General features: G+C 51.4%; 7 protein-coding genes across 7 annotated transcripts; 2 read left to right on the top strand and 5 right to left on the bottom strand.

The window, feature by feature from the left end:
- Positions 1-101: 101 nt before the first annotated feature.
- On the top strand, positions 102-2,481 carry A1O5_06550 (uncharacterized protein; the record flags this gene model as incomplete). Its single annotated transcript, XM_007747143.1, has 2 exons — positions 102-1,147; positions 1,221-2,481. The coding sequence occupies 2 exons, from the start codon at positions 102-104 to the stop codon at positions 2,479-2,481; spliced, it is 2,307 nt and encodes a 768-aa protein (XP_007745333.1).
- A 1,061-nt stretch (positions 2,482-3,542) lies between these two features.
- Positions 3,543-5,261, bottom strand: A1O5_06549 (uncharacterized protein; the record flags this gene model as incomplete). The annotated part of the gene is made up of 2 exons (XM_007747142.1): positions 3,543-4,729; positions 4,793-5,261. 2 exons carry the CDS (start codon positions 5,259-5,261, stop codon positions 3,543-3,545), a joined length of 1,656 nt encoding a protein of 551 aa, XP_007745332.1.
- Positions 5,262-7,655: 2,394 nt separating this feature from the next.
- A1O5_06548 (uncharacterized protein) lies at positions 7,656-8,933 on the bottom strand (the record flags this gene model as incomplete). The annotated part of the gene is made up of 2 exons (XM_007747141.1): positions 7,656-8,834; positions 8,901-8,933. 2 exons carry the CDS (start codon positions 8,931-8,933, stop codon positions 7,656-7,658), a joined length of 1,212 nt encoding a protein of 403 aa, XP_007745331.1.
- An 804-nt stretch (positions 8,934-9,737) lies between these two features.
- Positions 9,738-10,631, bottom strand: A1O5_06547 (uncharacterized protein; the record flags this gene model as incomplete). The annotated part of the gene is made up of 1 exon (XM_007747140.1): positions 9,738-10,631. The coding sequence occupies one exon, from the start codon at positions 10,629-10,631 to the stop codon at positions 9,738-9,740; it is 894 nt and encodes a 297-aa protein (XP_007745330.1).
- A 1,116-nt stretch (positions 10,632-11,747) lies between these two features.
- A1O5_06546 (uncharacterized protein) lies at positions 11,748-13,200 on the bottom strand (the record flags this gene model as incomplete). Its single annotated transcript, XM_007747139.1, has 2 exons — positions 11,748-12,403; positions 12,744-13,200. The coding sequence occupies 2 exons, from the start codon at positions 13,198-13,200 to the stop codon at positions 11,748-11,750; spliced, it is 1,113 nt and encodes a 370-aa protein (XP_007745329.1).
- A 2,551-nt stretch (positions 13,201-15,751) lies between these two features.
- On the bottom strand, positions 15,752-18,073 carry A1O5_06545 (propionyl-CoA carboxylase beta chain; the record flags this gene model as incomplete). Its single annotated transcript, XM_007747138.1, has 11 exons — positions 15,752-15,821; positions 15,894-16,054; positions 16,099-16,171; positions 16,219-16,328; positions 16,378-16,449; positions 16,498-16,618; positions 16,715-17,062; positions 17,113-17,288; positions 17,338-17,411; positions 17,465-17,626; positions 17,674-18,073. 11 exons carry the CDS (start codon positions 18,071-18,073, stop codon positions 15,752-15,754), a joined length of 1,767 nt encoding a protein of 588 aa, XP_007745328.1.
- A 1,245-nt stretch (positions 18,074-19,318) lies between these two features.
- On the top strand, positions 19,319-19,753 carry A1O5_06544 (uncharacterized protein; the record flags this gene model as incomplete). The annotated part of the gene is made up of 1 exon (XM_007747137.1): positions 19,319-19,753. One exon carries the CDS (start codon positions 19,319-19,321, stop codon positions 19,751-19,753), a length of 435 nt encoding a protein of 144 aa, XP_007745327.1.
- Positions 19,754-19,759: the final 6 nt, after the last annotated feature.

The raw sequence follows: 19,759 nt of genomic DNA, 5'->3' as shown, positions 1-19,759 counted from the left end.
GATGTCAAGGGCCCTTCTAGCATGGCCTGACCTCATGTCGAATGGTCACCCATCACAGCCACACACTGACCGCAGGCCTGCCCCCTCTCCCCCCGATCCCAATGGACACCCTTCGACAAGAGAATGCCAATGGCGGCTTGGACCGACTCTGCGACTCGCAATTCTGCCAGTTCCTTGCCGCTTTGCAGTTCGACCCAGCACTCAATGCATTCGACGTAATTGGACAGGCCTTGAGCCGGCGCTTCCCCCATGTTATGACCTTCTATGAACTCGAGATAGGGACCTTCCAAACTATTGCCGCCAGAGATCACTGCCCTTCTTGCAGATTCGCCCTCACCATCCTAGAAAGCTGCACCGGTGACAGAGGACCCCCAGATACGACGTATTTCGCTTCTTTTCCTAAAACACACTTACGTTTCAGCCTTGCCCACCACAAACCAAATGGCCGAGCTCACTATCTCATGACCAAATTCGGAGAACAGATTACATTCCTTGCAAACGACAGCGTCCGAGTTCCCGAGGCGGGAAGGCTCGTGGATCCCAAAGGGGTAGATTACCAACGTATGATATCCTGGCTAGCGCTCTGCGAGCAATTACACGATGTCTGTCCGGCCACGGCGACGGGGAAGAGCCCACATCGCCTAAATCTTCTCCCTCACCTCCGCGTTGTCGATGTTCAGGAAATGTGTCTGACCGATATTCCATGGACTGAAAAGTATGTGGCCTTGAGCTATGTGTGGGGAGGAGCAACTCCTCCTCGGCTTCTCAAACACGCGTTGGACGTGTGGAAAACGCCCAATTCGATCCGATGCCGAGCCGACACCTTTCCCCGAACCATTCGCGACTCTATGGAAGTGGTCACGAAACTCAACTTACGTTACTTCTGGTTTGATTCGCTGTGTCTCCTACAAGATGACCTCGAAGACCTTCGGAAAAGCATCAGCAACATGGACATGATATATGAGAGGGCATACGTGACTATTGTCGCTGCTAACAGTCCTGGTGCTGATGGTGGTCTTCCAGGAGTGGGGACATCTCGCACCCCGAACCAGATGATACAACACATAAAGCCTGGCATCAGTCTCATAAATATTGCCCCGCTGGATGCCCATCTGAAAACATCGGTATGGTCGACGCGCGGTTGGACGTATGACCTTGTCTTTCATCTTTCCTGCAATGCGGCCCTTCTGTCAAGCTGCTGCTAATCATCATTGACGTAGACTTCAGGAACAACATCTCTCACGCCGAACGATGAATTTTGTCAATGGCCAAGTATACTTCCGCTGTCGGCAGCGAATATGGTCTGAGGACTTGTGTAGAGACCTGGCGCCTCAGTCGCAAAATCCTATCGAATGGGCAACCAATTACATCGCTCTGGCCCGAGAAGGCATGGACGAGATGGAATATCTCTTACAACCCTATGATTTCCTCTTCAGCGCTCTGGAGGAATTCCAAAAACGCAACATCACCATGGACAGCGACGCGCTGAATGCCATGGCTGGCTTCCTCCAGCGAGTGGCCGAAGCTGGAAAGACCGAAATGATCGAAGGTCTACCCGTCAAGCTCCTCCCTGTAGCTATGATCTTTCGGAACCGCGCCGACAATCCAGACTTTTCTCCGGACGTGCGGCGTAGGTCGGATTTTCCGAGCTGGTCTTGGGCGGGATGGCGGGCCCCGTCTTTTTGGGACTTTTGGAAAGAAATCGACGTTACAGAAGGTGAAGACGAGATCCTCGCCTGGCTTACGGGAGCGAATTGGATCATATGGTCTGTGTCCAAAGAAGGCGGGGCGCCTGAAGTTTTTCATGATCCGTCAACCATCAGAAACCAATTTTTCGCGGACGAAGGAGACAGAGCGAAGGCAGATGACATGCACAGCCCCGCGACAGCACACGTAGAGAGATCTATACCTCCTCCATTCGATCAAATGCCGTGGGCTATACGAGAACAGGCCTCGAAAATCCCGCCAGACATGCCCTATCCCCTCTTAATCTTCCAGACTGTCGTCATCCGCATGGCCCTTGCTGCCCCAGGGCCAGGCTCAGATTCCTACTGCCTCTTCTCCATCCTCGACAACACTGGCTCGAGCTGCGGTGAAGTCATACCTGACTTCCTCCCCGTGTCTGCCAACACAGACACCAATGACAGAGCCACCGGTGCTGAAGGAGACGCAGGTGCAGACGCAGAGGCACACACAGAAGCAACACGATTGCCGCCCGAGCATCCGCTCTTTGAGTTCCTTCTCCTCTCTGAACGACACCACAAGCCGAACCTGACGGCCGCGGCGCCCGGGGACGACGACTACGACGATGCCGTTGCGAATTTCGTCGACAATAACACGTACTGGGTCATGATGGTCGAATACCTGCCTGAGAAGGCCGTCTATGAACGCCGAGGCGTCGGCCACGTCCTGAAGACCTCGGTGCTGGAGGGGAAGACCCTCAGTCCAGGGCCCGAGTGGCGGGAGATCGTGCTGGCCTGAACAAAAGCAAACACGACCTTCAAGTAAATACACCGGAACGGAGTGAGTCCGATACAGTGGAGTGGCGTAGAGTCCATGTGTGATAGAGAATAGCTGGATAGAAAGAACCGTCTCTTTCGGCTGGGAGGAAGTCAAGCAGTAGATAATGAGTAGGTAGATATTGGCGTGATGCAACCTGTCGACCCAGGGCATTCTCAAGAGGTAAATAGGCGCGAGGTATACGATGGCGATGACGGTGACGATTTTGACGGCTCTTTTGCCGACGAGGTATGATGGCAATTGCCATGAAACGATGAACAACGACTTGCAAATAGTGAACGATAAACGATGGGTGAAGTGTCGAGTCGATGGAGATAGATAGATAGTGAGCGGACGATAGATGATAGATGATGGACGATGGGCCTTTGCATACGCAGCACTTGTATCTCACTTTCATTCCACGAATTAAACACATCAATCCATACATACTTCTGCGACGGAAATCAACCCCTGGTCAAGGATTACAATTCTCTCTCATGTGTCTCTCTCTGCTCTGCCTCACTGAATCCTTTCCCCCTTTAACAGAAATGTAAGTGGGTTGAAAAGGAAAGGAAAAAGGGAAGGGGAAGGAGACGGAGCCCTTAACCCGAGCTGGATGGACGAGGAATCAAAAAATATCAATTAGAATTCCGTCGTGGCGGGTTCTGTTTTTTTTCCCGTGGTAAAACGAATCTCGCTGGTCCCAGGGCGCGCCAATAGATATACCGATTTCCCAGACCGACAGGCAGATCGACCTACAGATAGATAGACAGGCAGACAGACAGGGGAAGGCAATCGGACAAATATAAACAAGGGAGGCCCGCTGAAGTCGTCGCGGATAGATACAGCGGACCACCAACGCCATGCCAAACATAGACACACAAACACACATATACACATGGCCCGGTGCTGTTTTCCCTCATAACCAGTGTATTGTCCAAGCCAGACTAAATCAACTCAACCCGATGCCAACAGGGTATCCAAATCAGAAAGAAGAGAAAACCGAAAGAGAAGAATATCCTAGCAACAGAGGACAAGAAAATTCACCCGGTGAACTTGCTCCGGGCCCTCAGACTGGCGCCGTAGAAATAGAGGCCGTACATGCCGAAGATACCGACGACAGACAGACCCGCCACGAGGGTGACGCCCCTATCGATGCCGAGGTTCATGTACATCTGGCGGGAGAACTGGACGAAGGCGGCGGCCAGCAAGGAGCGCGCGCAGTCATTGGCAGCGAGCAGGCTGGCGACGTAGCGAGGGTACGACAGCGGCACGTAGCAGATCAGGGCCTGGAAGATGAAAAAGGTCGAGAAGGCGAAGATGCCGATGCCCAGCGTCGGCACCACCCAGTGAATGCCCGTGCGCGCAGTCCAGGCGAACGTCAGCAGACCGACCGGCGGGCCCCAGACCCCAAAGAGGCCCGGGAGGAGCCACTGCTCTTGAGCGACGAGTTCGCCTTTTTCTGTGTGGTATGCTCGCGCCCGAGGGATGAAGTAGTACGTAATGTAGAGAGAGTAGGTGATCAGACCACATATACAGCCGACGGTTAGGGAGGTAAAGATGAGTCCCATGCCGCCGAGGGACATACGGTAGGTGCCTAGGTAGACGAGCGGGAAAGCCTCGAAGAAAGAATAGTAAGTGGCATAGACAATGGAGCCGTAGACACAGGCATAGAGGATGGCGGGGTCCTTGACGGTGATTTCCAACGGCTTGTTAAGTGCTGCAAGGAGCATCTTGGCAAACGCGAGAGGTTTGAGTTCGCAGGGTGCTTTATATGCGTTGTTGCCTGTGGCTTTGCGGAGACGTCTGGCACGGTTGAGAAGGATGGTCTGGGGGGATGTCTCGGGGAGGAAAGAGAGGAAGACAAGGACCACAGCGCCCATGATGACGACTTCATATAGCGGCCATCGCCAGTTATGCGAGACGACGTAGCCGGCCAACAGTGGCCCGAAGGCAGGGCCGCAGTACATGCTGGCTACCCACCAGATGTAGCCGTATGGGGCGCTGTATACGTCGTAGACATCTTCGATGGAGGCGGCACCGCTGGCCAGGCAAGGGCTGCCAAACCAGCCCTGAAGGAACCGGAGGATGATCAGGCCGGGGAAGTTATCGACGAATGCTAGGCCAATGGAGACAAGGAAGAATGCGAAGAAGGAATATAGGTACGGGGGGTTCCGTCCTATAGTTGGGACTTCACTGAGAGGGGAAAAGAACATCGGGCCCGTTCCGTCTGAGCAAATTAGTATCCATAAGTTATTCTCGAGGCAAGTGTTGGTAAGGGGTCTTGACTTACAACCGACGACGTACATCGAGAGACCAAGACTGGCAACAGAAACCGAGACATTGAATCGTTCAACGATGAAGCCAGCAGTGGGGGTGATAATCGAAGCCGTGCAGTAAACGACGAAAGTATAAACATTGATCAAGGTGACGGTCCATGTCTTCTTCGCGGCAGACCAGTTTCGGGGGTTCTCGTTGTCGTCATCGGTGAAGGAGACCACAATGGGCTCGGCCAGAGCCTTCTGCGAGATGGCACTTGAGAGCTCGTCAGGAGGAGTGGCCAATCTGACCAAGACACTGGGGAGACGCTTCTCAATGTCCCTTTCGCTGGCATCGTCGCCTAAGGGAGGAAGGACTGCCTCCGAGACAAAAGGCAGGTTAGGTAACTCGAAACCGGTGACTTCCTCTGGATAATACAGCCATGACTTGAACCCGATTAGACGCAAGAACTGGCCAGCCGGTGTGTCTCTGATGGCCGACATATTGACAATGGCTGTTCAACAAGAGAGGTGGACAAGGTCTGATGGGCATACTTCCTCTCGCTGTCCCATCTACCATCTTTTATCAAGACAGCCATCACCGTGGACCAGGACATGACTGTCGCGGACCCCGATGTTCCCTCCAAGGGCTGAGGAGCTTGTCAACGTGGAAGAGGGCTCGTTGGGTCCCTGTCCCTGTCCCTGCAAGGCCGGCTGGAGAACCTTTACAATGGAAATTCGCCTAGATTCCGACGTGTATTGAGATGAACGCGCCCTCGAATCGGCAAGATGGCGCAATGCGTCTTCGGCTATTGGCCCCAGAGGGACGAGCTCCGAACTAAATAGGTGCCGAAATTGTCGCGACAGCCACCTACCACCATGGCGGTTTTGACCATGCGGCTGATATCGATTTCGATTATCGACGGTGCGCCATTGGTGTGATGAAGCATCGAGGCCTTGTCAGGGCGTCATTGAATGGGTGTGCGACTACTCTACTCTGTAGTTTGCTTTGATCCACCAGTGCGGCTGGAGATGCCGGGCTCCAAAAGACCCAGATGTGGCTTGCTGAGGCATCCGTTGGCAGCGGGCGAAGTGGCACAAAGCTGGATTTGAAGCTGGAAACGAACATACTTCCTAGAAGGAGATGGACGGGGATATGAACAGCGGCCTCATCTGGATGGGATTTGTTAGGCATGACTGAGCCAGTATAGGAGGGTTGAGGGTCCAAGGCTGTGGACGCCCATGAGCCATGTACGTATATACTGTACTTGTAGTTTGTGGCGTTCACCCACCTGGCGCAAAGAGCTACCTGGACGAAACACCTGGGTGCAGGGCTCTGGGAAAGATGAGCGGTGACCCCGGCTGCATTTGCGGTTTGCGGAAGGATCGAAGCAGCTCAGGACGAAGAATCATGACATGGGGAAATCAGAATTCGTCATCCTGCTCGCCCACGAGGTGTTTGAGGATGTTTTCCATCTCCATCTTTCGGCTAATTTCCACCTGGACGCCATAGTCCAAGAAAGTACGTACATAATATATACTCGGCCCTCCGTACGGAGTATTACTGCTTACACCTTTCGGAGAATTCGTGGATGTTTCTACCCAAGCCCTAGGTTTGGGTTGGTGGTCAGTGTTTCTCTGCCCCTCTTCCATGTTGTTTCGGTATCAAGGCTGTGCGTGCCAGTGGACGGAGTCTGTTACCTCTGTGGACATGCTGGTATTCGGTGCCGAATGTTATCCTGCATATGGTGTCTATCCTTCCCATCGATTCGTTTTCCATACCCACCCACCCAAACAGACGCGTTCATCCCCGTGCTCATTGTTTACAGAGTTGAAGGCCTCCAGGTCTGAAACAACTATGACAAGCCTCGCCCGCTTGTTGGAGCACAGATGGTGCCCTCGGCGGCGTCAATTGGTCTTTGGGGGCCTCATCAGGCTTGCTCGCCAAGGCTCCAGGGCCGCCAGGGCTTCTCCAGGTCGTCCCAAAACAGGCGAGATCGGCTCGCCATGGGCGCCTCGTCTGCCCGGAGATGTTTCTGCGAATAAGGACCTACCCAGCCCGGAAGAGTACAGGGATTCCTGTTGATTTCCCCCTTTTCATGGGTTTATCGTCGCCACCAGTTCGCTCAAGGATGCGCTCATGCTCGCGGCATCTGGTGATGCTCCTTCCGCTCCTTCCAAATCGATCTCACGCAGAGCACTCTGGGCCCCGTCGGTATATTTAGAGGACTTATGTCGTGGCAATTCCGGAAGTAGGACCGAGATTTGGCATCACGCAAATATGCGGACTGCCGCTTCAGCTTGCCACTGGGTCAAATTGACCCCAGATGGATTTAGCTTTGCATTTATCTTTTTGAAACTCGGCAAATTGCTTCGCCTATCCAGGGAAGGAAAAGAACAACTGCGGCAAGGCTTTTGCTGGACGTGATCGACGTTGATATGTGACCCGTACAGAGGTGCCAGGCCAGGACTGCCAGGACTGCCAGGACTGCCAGGTGCCGGAGTCACAGGGGCTTCAGCATGGATTTCAACACGGTCCAAATCAATCAGAAACGACAGATCATGGCTAGTCCACGCCAAACACGCTTGGAAATGGGAGGCTCAAGTTGACCGCGTGTCTCTAGCTCAATGCTCCGCTCAGCCCTGTGAACTGTGCTGGTCTCGGAGCTTTTTGATGTCTGTGTCGGTTCCCCACGGTGATGGAATGCACCATCTTCTCGGTAAGTAGTACTATAGCCCAGATGCACTCGCATCGCCTGCAGACTGCAGCATAAGACCAGCTTGTTTGATATGATAACTAGGCTACGCAGTTTGGAATGCATCTCTGCAAAGTGAAAAAGGACTTTATTGGCGGTAGAGTTAGAGATAGGAAACAAGTGCTCAGATCTCTCTATCTGCTTATAATCGAGGCGTCGCGCCCAACACTCTGCGCCTGTCGGCTAGAAAGGCATCAACCATTTCGAGAGCTTTACTCAAATATTCTGGCATGAGCGTGAAGTGAATGCGAACATAGCCGCGAAAGTCTCTCTGCCTTTCTGTGCTAAAGCAGAGACTGCCGGGACTTATGAGCACCCTTTTTTCTTTCAGGAGTTGTTGACAGAACTCAACCTCATCCATCACTTCTCCATTTGGAGAGGAGAATTTGACAAAAGCAATTGCTCCAGCTGTTGGCCGTATCCAGGAGCACATGTCGCTATTCTTCTTGATGAATGCATCTAACACGGCCAGATTCTCCTGCGCGTATTCGAGATGTCTTTTCAGGATGAGCGGACGACAGCGATCGCTCAACGTCTCTGTGGCAACGACTTCATCGATGAGGCCCGTTGACATGACTGTATATTGACGGGTATTTAGGAGGAGGTCGAGAATGTCGCGGTCGCGAGATACGATCCATCCGATCCTCACCCCCGACATACCCCATACTTTGCTCATTGAACTTGTGACGATGACTTTACTGTATCCATGTTCCACCAGCGAGGGAGTGGATGCAGCAGAGGGAACGTGATAGAGTGGCCGAAATATCTCGTCTGCAAACACTATGATGTTGTGTTCGCGAGCAACGTCCAGAATTTTCTTTTGGAGCGCCCCGTCGAGATGTGAACCTGTTGGGTTGCTCGGATTGTTCAGGACGATCATCTTGGTCGATGGTTTGATCAATCCACGAAGCTCTTCAACGCTAGGCTGCCATCCGTTGCCAGGATCAAGGTTCAAGTAGGACATTTCACACGGGAAGCTTTCTGGCAGCGCAAGAAGTTGTGGATATGTCGGATACTGGCAGATTACGTGGTCGCCGGCCTGCAGAAGACTCTGAAAAACCGTCAAGTTGGCCCCCGTGGTTCCCGGGGCAGTGATGACATTCTCTGGCAAAACGTCCTCGCTGTACAAGTTCGCAATTTGCCTGCGCAGCTCCAGCGCGCCCTCCGGTGTCCCGAGATTCAATTTCATGGATCGAAACTTCAACGCTTCCTCAGTCGCGGCAGAGTCTCTGGAGAGAGAAACAAGATCATCCAGCGATATGCTCGGGGCAGCGCTCCCGCCGAGGACATATTGAGCGCTATCCTTGTTGCCTTCAATCCACTAAGAAACCTCGAGGTGAACAACAGCTCTCTTGAAAAAAAAAAATCTGAAGGTCTGGAGACTTACATTGGCAAGTTGGAAGGTAGCGAGTTGCACCATTGTGTTAGCAAGGGGAAGGATTCCCAAGGATCACAAAGTCGTCTGAAGCGATGAGGTAGTCCGACCTTGCGATGTTCTACAAAGATATTTGTTTGCATCAGTGTACTCAAATGTACGCCCTTCTTTGACAAGGCCTTAGCGTGCTTCTTGGTATCAAAGGCTTGGAGCCATTACCTCGTACGCGTATAGACAAGGCCAATTAAGGCGCCCTGGTGCTGCCGACTTGACATCATCTCAGACACATCCACAACGCCATAGGCTGGATCATCACCTGCCTCGGCCTCGCTACAGGCAGCCCAACGGCCTAGGTGTCAAATACCAGCTAATTATTCGAGCCTCCCGTTTTCATGTGTCAAACTAGTACGAGTTCTTCCTGTGGTCCTAGAGGGGTTGGCGATCCACGATGCTAAGGCATAGCTTCAACAACTTATGGCCTACATGTCTGAGAGAACCAAACTTGTGGCTGCGCTGATAGCTATGCAATAGCGCACACGGTGAAGCTCCGCAAGCGGAGACTAGTTTTTTGGAATAGCATCTGCCAGGCGTTGTCGACTGTAGAAGATGAAGAGCCTTGGATCGAGATAAATCTGGATGTACATCCCATAACAAGAACTCCTGACAAGTGTAAAAGAGATGCTGTTTTGTTCATTTTTCTGTGCCTGCATATAGGGGTAGTTCTTCCAAAATACCAGCACAGTGTGGGTAGGTCGATGGGTCGAAGACTACGCAAGATTCGGCATGCGAGATTCCACTGATCGTAAACTTTGTCCTTTCTTTTTTCTCCATGATTCCCCACAGCAGACCTCACAGAAGCACATTCAGGAGCAGCACCTTGAAGACCCTCTGGTACGACCAGAAACTCCTAGCAAGATGCTTCCCATAGTGGAGCCAGCCGAGCAACACCCACTTGTTCTTTCCTTCGGCGTCAAACAGCTTTGGAGTCAGCCCGCTGAACCACCGGTCGAATTCTTCTTGAATCTTGGTCTCGTCATCGGTGCATCCGCCGAAATCGTTGTCCGGCGCCAAGGACTGACTGTCGTCGCTCGATTCTGAACCACCGCTTCCAAACAGCCAATGGATGGATTGTCCTGCACCGAGGAACGGAAAATAATGTGTGCCATCTCTCTGTGGTGGTAGTTGAAAGGTAGCGTCCGAGGAACGACTACCACCACTAGATGACGCTTCTCCGTTTTCCGAGCATTGGCACAGATGCTGATCTGCGACGCTACTCGGTGGAAGTTCCTCATCGGAATTTGACCCGTTGACACGAATTCCTTCGAGGAAGTCTCGATAAGTCTCGAGGTCCTGCATGCATTCGGCCCAGCGGTCCCCAAGTTCTGGAAATTTAGCGTCGAGCCGTGACAGCATCTTGAAGGACAAGTCGACATACGCAATCATATTCTCCAGGTGGTCTGGGATTCGTTGTTGTAAGATTTCCAGGATGGCCTTGTTGCTGTTCCGCCAAAGCCGCTCGGGGAGATCATAGTGCCCTGCTAACCGTTGCACCACTCTGGCAAGTACAGGATCATGGGATGCAAGGAAAAAGTCTTCCTGCTCATGGGGTAATGTTCGCGTCAGCCCGATCAGCACTGACCACTGCGCTTTGTCCAATTCTTTCACTGGAGATGCTGAAAAAGCCCCAGTTCCTTCGATGACTTCCTTCTCGGCGCAGAGAAGACGTACGTATTTTTCTGCCATCTCAATCAGCATAAGTTTCTCGGCGTCGAGGAAAAACTACCTTTGACCTCCGCTACGAGTTGTTCCTTCATTTTCAGCCACGGCGAGTCTACTCCATCATTCTCCCAGCATTCTAACAGCTTGTTGTTCGGGGACTTGGGTCGCAGCTTTGCTCTCGCTTCAATATGCAGTAGTTCCTGTAGTTGTCCCAGTTTTTCTATTATTGGGTCGTTTTCAAGAGCGAGAGAATAGTTTTGTCTGTGTCCCAACGAGCGTTTCGAGCACTTGCTTTCTGAAGAACTGTCCCACGCCGGCGGGTCCTTTCTCTTGGCCTGGACGATCGGTACTTCTTCGAGGTTTCGATCAACAGCCAATACAAGAGTCCCCGGCGGCGGCGGTTTTAATGACCACGGTCTTCCGGCACGTTTCCCCCGCTGGCGCGACTCGGTTGACTCTTCTGGGATTCTTTGTCTAGCGCTTGTAGAAGGCCCTGGGGAGTCACAAAGCAATGCGGGGTGCAGCACTCCATTGCTGGAGGCGCTATCCATAGCGAACTTGAGTCTTTTGGTATTATTTGACATTTGGATGATCAAAGAGCCCTGCATCCACTGTTACAGGTAGAGGAGTGGTGGGAAGTCGGGAAAGGCTAGGCAGAGAGGATATACTAGAGGCAAGTGACGTGAGTAGATAAGCCGAAATATGGGAAGAAATGAGAGAGAAAAGAGGCCAGAGGAATTTGGGGATATGTCTTTTAAAGGATTCAAAGTTGGTTGGTTGGATGACAAGGCAAGAGCGAGAGGACACGAAATGAGCGTGGGGATGTCACAACTCACGATGAGCCAACACAACGCTTAACCAAGATGAGCACATTCCTTAAAACAGACAAGTTCGAGGGGCGGAAAGCCACCAATCAAGTGGTCCAGTCCTGGACGCGGCTCGATGGGAAGAGACCGATATTGCCTGCCGACCGGATGTTTTGATTGCCATATCTGGAAAACAGCCTCCTACTTGATAGATGCCCTTCAAGTCTGAGCTAGTCGATCCGCCCCTTAGAGCATGCCGCGGACACGACGCAAGGCACCAAGTATTCATTGTCGTTTCTGTTGCATCGCCGAGAGTACGGTATTCTGGATTTGTTCAAATGCGACCGATGACGGAGCCCTTTGCCTTCTTCGTCGCGAGGATATTCTCTCTCCACCACCAAGTCAGTGCAACCACCGCCCCAGGCCCGAGTAGATATGTGCCTGCAATAGCAAGCGCAATTGCTTTTAACCAGCTGATAGAAGCCATCTCGGCCTCCTTAAGGTCGCGGGTGAGAAATGCTAGCCATAAAACTGCGGCGGCAAAACATGCAATCTCGTCGGCCTGGAAAAGGAGCCTCGTGCCGGTGACGAGATCAAGCTGGTCTTGTCCCAAAAAGATGATAGATGTCAAGGTTGTCCCGTCGGGAAAGGAGATCCTGGCCAAATAAGTACCCGAAAAGAACCGGGTCCAGTTGAAGAACGTTGTCGATATTCCTGCAAAAGCCCACACCGTGAGTCTAACGTATGATAGGTCTGCCTCAACATTGTAGATGCGGCCATGCGTCGTAGTGTAATCCACAGCATACTTTCGAAGGAGGTAATGGACAACGCCAGTAAGAACAGGAAATGCCTGCCAGACTGCGTTGATCATTAAACGTTGCGAAGATTCTGGAACATAGTATATCGCCAACGTTGGGATGGTGAGGGTCAGGGCAACAGCAAAACCGGCTGTCTTCGCAGCAGCCACATTGACAAGTCTCCAATCAAGTGCTGCGTAGTCGGAAACAGGGCTCTGCAAGAAATGGAGAAAGCATCAGACAGGCCCGACAACGCCAATTCCTAGTAACTGGAAGGCGATGCCGAAAAAGTGGGAGCGTAATAATCTTGAACTAATTAGCCCGACGGTCGGCTTCCAAGGGGAAAATAAGCCACAGCGGTGCCAGATCGGTCAGAAACGATGTCGTCTGAATTCTTTGCAGAGGTTCGATGTTCAGGACTGAGGGTGAGAACAATGTGACAAGGAAGTTGAAGGGTTTGCTATTTGTTGGAAGACTACAGGCTTGAGCACCGAACCCCATCTGACCAGATCTCAATGATTGAGTGACCTAACCCTGCAAAGCAGCTTGTGAGAGGATGTTCGAGAATATCCTATGCGCCAATAATCCCAACATCAAGAGAGGCAGAGCAGTGACCGCTCTTGTTTTGACATATTTCTTGGCCCCCAGACCGTAGTTCTGGTTGAAGGCCATGGTCCCTTGGTATGACCTAGGTGGGTCTGGAAGGAAGTTGAGTTTCTCTGCACCTACGGCAGCAAGTGCAGCTCTGTTGACGAGCCATTCACGCACCCGTGGGAATATGGACAGCATCAATAGTTCCTCCTTCGGGCCTTTCAAAGCCTCATGTCTCGTAGCGAGGTGTTGAGTTCTTAAATGTCGACGTCGCTCGCGGTTTTCGTCGCTCAGGCACACTGCTGAGACCTCGTTCAACTTCTTTCTCTGGCGGAGTTTCATGCAACGATGCGAGTCGGTAAAGAGCATTCGCCACACATGCTGCTGACTCGATGGCATTATTACCCCCTTGGCCGATATTAGGAGTCCACTAGTAAAGGTCAGCTAACGCTCGAAAATTCCAAAGATAGCCAAACCTTGTGGATGGAGTCCCCTATACATATGAGACGGCGCCATGTCCAGTGATGGAACATTCCCTCTTCCGATGGTACGAGCTTGTAAGCCAAGCGATTCTCCAAGAGATTAGCGAACTTGACTTTCTCGCTCAGTGGAAGTGACGGCGATCGCTGAGCCAAAGCCACTGCGTCGTCCTCCTTGAACTTGGAGATATTTGGAAGATGGTGTTCCTTGTCCATCCTTTCGAAGACGAACCAGAAGACGCGCCCTGATTTGTCCAGGGTGTGCAAGAAGGAGAGATCATGGCCCAACACCTGAGAGAAGGCCCCCGGCCTCAAACCTTCAACTGGTCTGGACACTCCATACATGCACTTATACTCTGATAAAATTGCTGTAATTCGTTAGAGTCTCTGTGTTTACGGTCTATTTCTCCTTAATGCTTACCATTACTCTTCAGCGTCCCGTAAGCCCGGTCGGTTGACCTCCATATGTCGGAACATTTCTTGATGTACAATGCTGTGGACTCCGTCTGCACCGATCACCACATCTCCGGTGTATGCCGTTCCGTCCCTGCATCGAACCGTTGCGGCTTCTTGGTTGTGGTCAATTCCAGACACTCTTTCATCAAACAGAAGGCGGCTTTTATCCTCGATATTGTCATAAATCTTTCTTAGAAGAAGATGGCGATCGACGAAAAACACCGGATAGCCCAACCTGTCATAGGGTCAGAGAACATCTGCCATCACAAGCTATATACTCGTACCTCTTATGATTGAGGAGCAGTTGATCCGAATCTCTGAGCATCCGACCATCCATCCATATCTGAATGTTGGTCAACGGGATCGCGTGGCTTTCAATCGTCTCATAACATCCTAGCCGATCGAGAATGCGACGACCTTAAATACCATATATTCCAAATCGTTCTAACCGAGCGAGCAGGTTCAACGCCCGACATCTTGGTAACACTATTGATGACAGTTCAGGTCTGCTGGGCCGGGCCCATCCAGAACCCGAGCCTAGGAGTTGCAGTAAGCACAGTGGGCTCCGAGGAATGCAGTCCTGGGAGGGAATGAAGCGATTTGACGGTACTTACTAGATAGGACCATATGAACGGGCTCGCCACCGCCCTGAGATGTGAGTAACGGACTTAAACCTTGACTACGATCACTTAGGCCACCCCTGAGAGACACGCAGCGGACGTGATGTTGGTGAACCATCTTCTTTCTTATTCGGTCCTCGTCTTTGCAATATAATGAACAGCTCAGCCTGATGAGGAGCGGTCCAGTGGTCGGGGCTATGGTGCAATGTGAGATACATGGGCAAGGTGAGTTGAAATCCTTGTTTACTAGTATTCATCAAAACAAGCCCAAGCTGAACACCTCACCTTTTCCTAACTGGAACGGCAAAAGAGATTCACAAATACGAAGAGTTTTCCAGACGTCCGCGAATAGCTCGCCCGAAACTGGCGAACCGGTGATGTGGCGAGGTGTTGAACATCCCTTCTGAAGGTTGGGGGCTGCCGGAGACGAAAAGGAAAGGCCGACTGTAGCGACATTCGTGTCTTGTTGGAGTTCCACAATACGAATCCAACTTTACAGGTAAGTCCCTTTGGGGATGTAGTTGATCAGTCGCACATAGATATTAGAAAATGGAAGTACAGTAGAATCCGGAAGGCTGGCTCTTGGCGAAAGACCTCCGAAGACCCGGCGAGCCACATCAGAGCCCTCGTACGGAGTAATAGTTCGCATATTTATCTACTACTGATGTTGGTGTTGATGCTATCACTGTCGTGCTTACACACCATATTACGGTCCTTACCTTTGGCTCCTCGTAGTTAGCCGATGCTGTACTGCTATCCTTCAGGCACTTGACAGTGGTGTCCAGCTCCGCCAGCATACTGCTGAATCAGCCAAACTTGAAATTCCAGTAAATTGCCTGAAATGGTTGCATGTCGATTACTCTTCGGCCACATTGCTATGGATGGATAGCTTCTGGGGTTATATTTCCACTGTAGTCTTTCACTTGTGAGGGCCATTCCACGAAGGCCCACCAAGCTGAATTGTTGAAAGTGAGGCATTTCTGTCATTGACAGTGGCCTTTGCAGAAATCATCAAGAGAGAAGGAGCAGCCCATGACTGGCCGTCGATGTTATGGTGACATGGGCACGTTTCAAGCAAGGCTAGAGATCGGTGTCGGTGGAATAGAGAGTTGATGTTGTGGTCCTCATGAAGGGGAACATTCTATGAAAATGATTCACACAAATGAATAAAGAGAAAGGGACAAATACGGATGGAAGTTCCAGGTTTGGGTGGTCGCATTAAAACAATCATTGAATTCTGAAAGATTCAGCAACCAGTACTGTGTCTCAGGGAAGGAGGAATCTGGACGGCAAGGGCCTTTCAGACTTAGAGAGGTTATTTGCGGTCATTCATAATCAATGGTAATGTTCAAGGAGTCAGAAGGGCTACCAAGAATTTCAATGCACCTGTTCTTGTCAAGCAAAGGACGGCTGAATCTTGCCACAGTCCCTTTGTTTTAGTCGCTCAGGCAGATTTGTTTCATACCTAGAGCGTTTGTTGGTCAGTGAATATTTGCGTCAGTGAAAGGGACAGCGACGGAGCAGGAATTTTTCTTACATGTCCTTTGTCCATTCACAAGCCAGAGTTCTCGTCATCGCTGGATCGATAATTTCTTCTATCCCAAAGTAGTTTGCCGTGCGGACTGGATTCATAAGGTTGAGGTACTCTGCTTCAAGCCGGCCATAGACCTGTTTGTAGTTTTCTCCAGCTCTTCGAAGCTCGGCTCGGTGGTTGACTAATCATCGTTAGTTGACTAAACCACTGTCAATGGAATATGAAATTTCATGCCTTCAATCCCACCATCCAGGGGAAGCGAACCCCAATTCACTGACGGCCTCGATTCTGTCAGTTACGCCATTGGATTATGTTATCGCGATCTTACCATGCAACCCTGCAATTTGGATTTCGGTTGTCGGCGAGAATAGCCCCTCCAATACCATAGCATCGCCGAATGATGATGGTATAGATGGGAATCGTGGTGGAGAAGTAAGCCTATTCACTGATGAGTAAACGAACAGGGGTTAAGTATCAGAAAACAGACCTTGCAAAGCTCCATCGCCCATTTCATGCAAGCACTCCTCTCTGCGGCAGTCCCGATGGCAAATCTGATGTTCTGTTAGTATCAAGGAGTTATGTTAGGAGAGACGGGAAGCTGGGGAACTTGCCCTGGGATATCCAAAAGTTGAATCAGAGGAAGGCCCATCACGTCGCAAAGCTTGATATGCTTCATTAGTTTCTGACAGCCGGGCGTGTCCATGGCTCCGGCATTGAATTGAGGATCACTATGCACTGTTCTTAGCCTGCATCGAAGCGGTGGAGTAGTCATTGCTCCTCGAAAGAAAGAAAGCTACACTCGATCAAGAAGGAAAGGGACGTACTCTGCGAAAATGCCCACCGGCCTGCCACCTAAACGGGCTAAGCCTACCACGACTGTTCTGCCCCAGAGTCGGCCAATTTCGAAAAAAGAGTCCCTGTCAACAAGGTGGTGGATAATCGACCTGACATCGTAGGAACGTTGCCGCCTTCGAGGTATGGCCTCCCTCAGTTCCGGGCACAACCGGTTGGGCTCGTCCGTCGAAGGCAAGACAGGCGGTAGTACGCCGCCATGGTTCGGTACGTATTGCAAGAATTGTGCTATTTGATCATAGCAGCCACGCTCATCTGCCGCTAAGTTATCGATAACTCCATTGCAGCAATGAATATCCGCTCCGCCAAGTTCCTTCGGACTGTTGGTACGTCAGAGACCGGCGCAACCACAACGATCGACGATACAAACCTCAGGTCTTCTTCGAAGGTGGCCCCTTCAACCACTTTTGGTCCGGCATTGAAGAGTGACCCAATGTCGTTCGCCATGACGGAGAAGTGGCATCCAGCAGCCCTCGCAGCACCCAGCCCAACGGCCGGACCAACCACAGCTGCACAATTCGGAATGCCCAGATCTAATTGCCGCATCTGCATAAATATCAGTGAAGCATCCAGGTTATGAATTTCCACAACCTACCACCCATGGTAACAGTTCCAATTGAGGAATGTAAGATGCTTTCTGGACTCGGTAGGTGGTTATCGACCCACCGCCTATGACACATAAGCATGTGAGAACAAACAAGATAGGACAATCGCCTTCGTACCCGAAGAGCCGTCAACTAATTTGATCATGGGGAGCTTCATGTGCACCGCAAGCTTTTCCATATACAGTGTCTTTGCCATCAGTGCTCCATCCGCATGGCCCGCGCGGAGAGTGAAGTCGTCCGCAGTCAATAGTACTCTTCGACCCCGGATGTTGCCGAATCCTGAAATCACTGTCAGTTGGCACACCGCAAGTGGACGGCTCTCTTACCCTGGACATTGTTGCTGGGAACGAAGTCGGCAATAATCTCCTTTTCCGCCTCAACGATGTTGTCGGATGAGGGATTTGCTTTAACCCATGTAGCTGTACCCGCGGCGCTCCCAACTTCTCGAAAACTTCCCGCATCAAGGAGCATTTCCACCCTTTCCCTAACCCATAGTTTCCCTGCCTCTTTGTGACGAATGTAACCGGTGGTGTTGGTTTTTGGAGTTTGGGCGAGTTTTCGAACTTGGTCCAGTTCCGCGAGCACGTCGGACCAATCTGCCGGGCCTTCAGCTGCCTTCGTCTTCTTCTGACGGCGGGGATTTGATTTCCCCAAAACCTGTTGCTGGATCTGATCAAGTCGGACACTTGCCTTCGTCTTGCCTTGAGCAGTATCGTCAATGGTCATGATGGGCTTCCTTTAGGCACAGCTGTTTGATGCTGTCTTACGTCAGGCCGGTACACACCAGGCGAGTCTTGTTGCGCAGACAGCTTTCAAATGTTTAATTGCCTTTCAGATATGCAACTATCTTGATTGATTGTACAGCCGGCACGGAAGATTAGAATAAGATGAATGTGAAGGACGCGTTCAACGACAAGGCTGGTGCAGCCTCATACCAATCCACATGCCTCGGCAATAACCAGGTATGCAGCCTGTGAGCTCCCCGTTAAGGGCTTTATCGGAACCCCTCATCATCCACCAAGGCTCCTCAAGACCTGCCCCGACTTGCCGAGGACCAGTCACAACCGAACTTGAAGGGGAAAGCCGAGACTTTTCTTGTTTCTGACATTGTCGAGATTGTACCAAAAGGGCGACAGAAGCTTCGGATTGCGTTGAAAGATTTGTCGTGGCCCTTCTGCCTGGGACACATTACCAATGGTACCATCAGCATGCTGTTCTTCGGCTGTCATTATGGCTCGTCGACTGAAAGACCTAGGACCCAGGGACCTTGACACGACTCAGCTCAAGTTGAACTGTCGTTAATCATGTACCCTGCATCACCCAAGGCCTCCTCAGAAGCCGACTTTGAAAGAGACGATTGGCCACTTATAACCCAGGCATGAGGTAATTTGAGCGGTCAAGCTGGCGACGCTCTCCCCAGTCTGCTCCCCTTACCTTTCAATAGCCGATCCTGGCGCTACTGCCGCTACTGCAAAGATTTTCAGCGGAGAATTGTGGATGACGATATTGCTCATGAGACGAACCCACAGGCTGCCAAAAGCAGCCAATCTTCAGGTTGAATGCGATGATCCCGCGAAGAAGCAACGGATGAGCTAGAAGCTTGAAAAAAGCTTCGATTGTCAATCTTTGCTGATCAATTGCCGGTTAACCGCATGAAAAGGCGTGAAGCTATGCCACAACAATCCTCAATGGGTCTGCATACGCAGTACAGTTGGCCAGCAGCCTTTGCAATTCCCCCGAGACATTCGCCGATCGCAACCTCTTTGCTCAACCATGCAATGCGATCATATCCTAAACCCTGCATTGATATGAGAAGGGCGTGCCGGGGCCACGAGGGATCTGCTGAAGGTTTCCGACGTGAGGAATATAAAGACAATGAAAATGCGGTCGCGTGGAAACCTCGCGGTATCAAACCAAAAATACTTCATTCTGCAGTTTTCTTATTCCGGATTTCACGTCCTCTCTGCAGAGATGGGCCTCGACAATTCCCAGGACCCGACTCATGTCGAAGATGAAAAGACACCACAACGAGCTCTTAGGAGACAACAATCAGTCGCATCTCGACGTCTGAGTGAAGCCCAGGCAATGAAACTGGCTGAGGACGACATTGCCATCGTTGATGAAGAAATCGCAGAATTCGAACCCGCCCTCGAAGCACAGCCGGTCAAGAGCTCCTTTCTCAATCCGCAAATTTCGTTCAATGATCCCCGCCACTTCACCTGGCTCCTTGTCGGGTTTGCTTCGATGGGTGGGATGCTCTCCGGCCTTGATCAGAGTGTCATCTCTGGTGCCTTGCTCTACATGCCCGAAGATCTGCATCTCAGCACGTCCCAAGTCAGTTTGACAAGCTCTGCTGTGCCACTTGGCGCAATCGGAGGTGCTCCTATCCTCGGTCCCATCAAATGAACTGGT

This window comes from Cladophialophora psammophila, assembly GCF_000585535.1.
Source record: "Cladophialophora psammophila CBS 110553 chromosome Unknown aczJe-supercont1.9, whole genome shotgun sequence".
NCBI lineage: Eukaryota > Fungi > Ascomycota > Eurotiomycetes > Chaetothyriales > Herpotrichiellaceae > Cladophialophora > Cladophialophora psammophila.
This window is presented reverse-complemented; position numbering and strand designations above follow the sequence as displayed.